General features: G+C 47.9%; 1 protein-coding gene across 1 annotated transcript in view; it reads right to left on the bottom strand.

Moving 5' to 3' along the window:
* Positions 1 to 6: 6 nt before the first annotated feature.
* The window catches only part of PHKA2 (phosphorylase kinase regulatory subunit alpha 2), a 41,636-nt gene continuing 36,564 nt past the window's right edge, over positions 7 to 5,078 (bottom strand). Inside the window, exons 30-31 of the mRNA XM_057386796.1 lie at positions 4,831 to 5,031; positions 7 to 4,287 (exon numbers count right to left, since the gene is read on the bottom strand). Coding sequence (XP_057242779.1) covers positions 4,114 to 4,287; positions 4,831 to 5,031 — 375 coding nt within the window. The 3' untranslated portion in view covers positions 7 to 4,113. The remainder of the gene's footprint in view (positions 4,288 to 4,830; positions 5,032 to 5,078) is intronic.

Below are 5,078 nucleotides of genomic sequence, written 5' to 3'. Positions count from 1 at the left end.
GCCCTTGAGGGGTCACCTCCTGACAGGGGGTGCCAAGGGAGAGCTGCAGCACAGTTCATGGGGTGGGCAGTGAGAGCCTTTGGGGATGCAGCACTGAGGATGAGAGAAGCTGAATCATAAAGCCAAAACAGAAAGAGCTGTCCTGTCAGTACTGGTGGCACAAGGAGCCCTCTTAGCCCTGACAGGAGGGGGTGGCAGGGGGAGTAACTGTGAAACATCCAATGCCAGGAATAAATCCCACTTGAGACTGAAACTGAGAGTGGGAAAAAGCCCTGCTGCTTCTACCAAACCCAGAGAGCTGTCAGAGCTCTTCCTATAACCCCAAACCCAGTCCCTTTTTTTGAGTCGTGATTCCATGCAGTGGCTGCTCAGAATTCCAGACGTGAGGGTTTCTTTGAGCAGTGCCTGAGTCAGTCTGCAGATGAGCACCCAAACTCTCACCCTACAGCTCCACAAACACCAGTGGTGGCATCTCCCTCCTGCTTTCTGGGCAGCTCTGCTCCTCCCTGCAGATCACTGAGCAAAGTGCCCCAGGCTGGACCTGGAACTCCAGCTCCTGCTCCACTCAAGGCCCTGGCAGAGGGGTGACAGAGTCACACAGTGTCCTGTGTCCCCACAGTCCTGTGTCCCCACAGGGGATGTCCCCAAGGTCTTTTATSACCCCACAAGAAGTGGCTGCCCCTTTGCAGAGCAGCTATGGGCTGTGTAGCTCACCCACACCTTCCAGGAAACAGGCAGGGCTCTGTCCCTGAGAAAGGAGACCACAGAGACAGACAAACCTTGCACTGCACCCATTCAGCTCTCACAGCTACCTGTGGGACCAGCAGCTGAAGTTCTGATGTGTCTGGTTTGACAAAGCCCCATCAGCAAGCAGGGAGAAGCAACAGCCATGAGCAGGGGGGCACTGGGGGAGCTGGGCTGGGACCAGCAGGTTCTGTGAGCTGAGCCTGACACAGATCCCATCCTGCCCAGTGCTGGGCTGGGACCAGCATGTTGTGTTGTGTGAGCTGAGCCTAACACAGATCCCATCCTGCCCCGTGCTGGGCTGGGACCAGCATGTTGTGTTGTGTGAGCTGAGCCTAACACAGATCCCATCCTGCCCCGTGCTGGGCTGGGACCAGCATGTTGTGTTGTGTGAGCTGAGCCTAACACAGATCCCATCCTGCCCCGTGCTGGGCTGGGACCAGCATGTTGTGTTGTGTGAGCTGAGCCTAACACAAATCCCATCCTGCCATCTCCCCAGTCCCATGCTGCCTCCAGGCTGTTTCCAGCACTGTAGGAGCTCCTGACCCTCATCTGCAAACTGCAAACCCTCAGCAGTGTCCGTCAGGCTGCACAGGCAGCTCTCAGCTGGGGTTATTTTTTATTTTAATTCACTAATGCCCTTGTTTTGGAGGCACAGAACGTGTTCACCTTTGCCTTGTTTCCATAAATGAGTTTCCTGGGACTGGGRGCTGGCAGTGCCATCCTCTGCTGCCTCCCCAGGGAGCTGCACAGCCAAGCAGAGCAAATGAGCTCAGCTCTGCACAAACTGCAAAGTTCTCCTGAATTCCCTCGGGGAGAACACCCTGGGCACTGCCAGTGCCAGCTCTGWTTGCAGCAGCCTCACACACACAGAGGATTCTCAGAAAAGCAGGGGGTCTGTGTAAAACCTGATTTGCATYATTGGGTTTGCACTACAAAGCAAATCTCCAATTGCAGTGGTTCTTTACTCTGAGCAGTAACACAGCAGCAAAGTGCAGCTGTGCCTGAGCTGCAGCTAACACGAGTTTCTCTTGCACTGGCCTTGTGTTTCAGAGTCCCCCCTTCACCACCAGCTACCCAAACTCTTCAAATTACCACATAAACACTTTCCAATTGCCTGCATTCCACGTGGCAATTCTTTATGATCATCATGATATACCATAACCCGTGTCATACTGTGAATCTGATATTAAAGACACCAATTATACACCCATTAAAAAAAGTTTTAAGAGGTTTCCAGGTATGTTAAGCCATACAATTCATAAAACCAACATCAGCCTTCTTGTTACGGAAAACAAGATCACACAGGAGGTAAAAAAAAATAAAATTAGAAATCTGAACAAAAATCATCTTGCATCTCTCACAATCCAGGATTCAAGAAGAAAATTAAAAATAACTGGYACTACTTTTTGTATGATACTGGGTAGAATAACAAACCATCACACCAGCCCTCGTGTGCTCAGCTCTGCACTGTCACGCCTGCTTAAGCCAGACAAAGGATTTGACTTCMTTTACTGGGAAACAAGCCAAGCCAGTTCTCACAATACATATGAAAAGTAAAAAAAAAACCAAACCAAACAATAACAAAGGCAAACCCCCACAGCAATAAAAYGACTTCCACACCCAAGTGCTAATTGTACCTGAGCTGCCACTTTATCCTGACCCCTGCACAGGCCCAGGGTTCCCATGTGGTTAACACAGGGCTCTGCTTCTCAGGACTGACAAACTCCTCTGGGCTCTGAAAAAACATGGAATCACCTCACACTGAGGCCTCCCAACACCTTCCCTGTCTGGAGCCAATTCCCAGATTTTGCTGCAGCAGCACTGACTGTGTGGGGACAGCAGGGACAGGGGAGCTCAGAGTCCCTGGGAGTGCTGGTAAACTGGCAATGAGATGGGATTACTTCTACTGGAAACAAAAACCTCATTTTCAAAAACACCACATACTATTGTTACAAAAAAATATTCAAATCTTATATAAATGGCACAGGTATGTTTTGAAAGAGTGGAGGGGAAGCTCACAGAAATATCTTATAAGCTTATCAGGCTTATCAGCTCAGAAAATACTCACTTTTTACAGGATATTTCTGCTCTTTTCCTTTCTACCTGGGAAGACAGAATTGCTGTGATCCTTCTGCAGTGCTGCTGAGGGAGCCTGTTTGTGGCTGCCACTGTCCTAAGCTGTCCAGATGCTGACCAGAAAAACCACAGCACAAGAAAAACCACAGCCAAAGCCTGGGTTAAGGCAGGGTTTCCCTCTCCAGAGGCTCTCCACTGCTGTTTTCAGATTGAATAACCATGGAGTCATTTCTCTACAGGACATACCCATCCTCCCTGCATCACCTCAGAGTTCTGGGGACACATTCAAGTGCCAGCATCAACCTGGAAYTGTCTGCAGGGAACCTTCCAGGCAGCCCAGCCCATACTACATGTGACCAGTGCAACTTCAAACTGAAAAGAAACAAAAGAAAAGGAAAAAATGGAAAAGGAAAAAAAAAAATAAAGAGAAACATCAAAGCCTTCCATAAACTTATGCTGCACTGGAAGGGCCACAATGATGCCATTCTGAAGTTTGAGGCTGTTTGCAAGGGAAATGATCAGGAGACTTGGAAAGGGTGCTTGAGTGGATGAGGTTTATCTTGCTCCATTCAGAGGAAAGGATTACAGGCATAAAACTGTCTGTCACCTKGGAGAAGCTGCAGTCTTGTGATTTTGCCTCCAAAGCCTTGGGGATGCAGGGAAGGAAGCTATTTTGCTCAGATTAAAGACAGATGCAGCTTCCTGACAGAGGCTATCCTCTCAAATGAGTGGAGATTGTGGGATGTTTGTCCCTCCTGGTGTTAGCCCTGCACTGACGAGGTGCAAATGAGAAGAGAAGCAGGATTAAAGTGTATTAGAAATACCATCAGGTYATTTCAAATTATTCTTACACCTCTAATTTACATTTGCCCGGATGTTTCATAGTGTGCATTAGTGATTCACAATGATGTACATTTACACACAGCAGGAGAAAATTAATGAATTCCATCACTTCCCTTGTTTGGGGGACTCTATGCCTGAGATGCAGCTCCCTGGTTTTATTATGCCTTTTGATCTCCACAGAGTAATGTGTTTTCCCCTTGGCAGAAATGTGTAATTCTTGCTAATTTAACACAAATTATGTTGATGCACTTTGGGCAGAAGAAGCCTCATGATTTGTTATTTCTTGCACCCTCTCCTAGAAGCAGAATTGCAGCTGCCTGTCCCAGCAGGAAGGGCACAGAGCATCCCCAAATGCATGAACACACAGAGGCAGCTCCAGCCCAGGGTTCACGGCAGGGAATTGGGAATGAAGAGTTCCTGAGCCCTCTCTCCCATGTGACACATCCCTTACTGCATGGCACAGCCTGTGCTGGGCAGGAAATCGTGCAAATAAATAATGATGGCTTTTGTTAGGTAAGTCATGGTGCCATAGGCTCCGCTGGGAGCACTGTCATAAAAGAAGTGACAAATTCCTGTGGCCACRTCTTTCTCCAGGATACTGCCAGTGGCTCCAAATGATTTCTGTAAGACACAAACAAAGAAATAGGGCAAGTTAGGTGTGTGTGCTTATTAAATGGAAAAAACCACCACATGATGATTTTCCATTTGTGCAGAACACTGAAAGCAATTCTCTTTCCCCTCACAAAAACCTTCATCAGGATTACAATCAGGCTCACATGACTGAGTTGGATCAGTGCAAGTAAATGAAGAACATATAACTTCATGGATTTTGGTCCTTTGGGGGGAATGGATGGGATTACCCAAATACTGTAATACTAATGCCTTGATAAAGAAGAATTCACTTTAATTTACCCTTGTACTTCASAGCCTGTTAGCCACTACAATTTTATTCCCTTTAAGTCTCCCACGATTCTTACATTAGTTTTCCAAAATATATTTCCAGAAGATACTTAAGTGATTTGGTCTGTCTTTATAGGAGAAAGAGCCACGACAAAACCAAGTTTATCACACACATTAAAAAAAGAGCAGGGGATGATTTTCAAAGGAGGAGGAGGAGGAGGAGGAGGAGGAGGAGGAGGATTCCCCGCTGCCCTTTGAGCTCACCAGCTCCTGCAGGAACAGCTCATTGGCCATGTGCACAATTCTGTCCACGTGGATGATGCCCCCGATGCTGTTCACCTCGAGGTCAGACAGGAATGTGAGCACCAGAATTGCTTCCACCAGGATTTGTCTGTACTCGGGCTGGGGGACGTGGTTCAGCACCGACTCCACGTGCACYGCAAACTTGATCTCACACGGGGTCATCTGGCAAATGGAGTGGAAATGGAGACAAACTGACAAACCCAAAACAC

The sequence above is a fragment of the Malurus melanocephalus genome, unplaced genomic scaffold (genome assembly GCF_030028575.1).
Source record: "Malurus melanocephalus ecotype Western Australia unplaced genomic scaffold, MMel_1.1 scaffold_1060, whole genome shotgun sequence".
NCBI classification, from domain to species: Eukaryota; Metazoa; Chordata; class Aves; order Passeriformes; family Maluridae; genus Malurus; species Malurus melanocephalus.
This window is presented reverse-complemented; position numbering and strand designations above follow the sequence as displayed.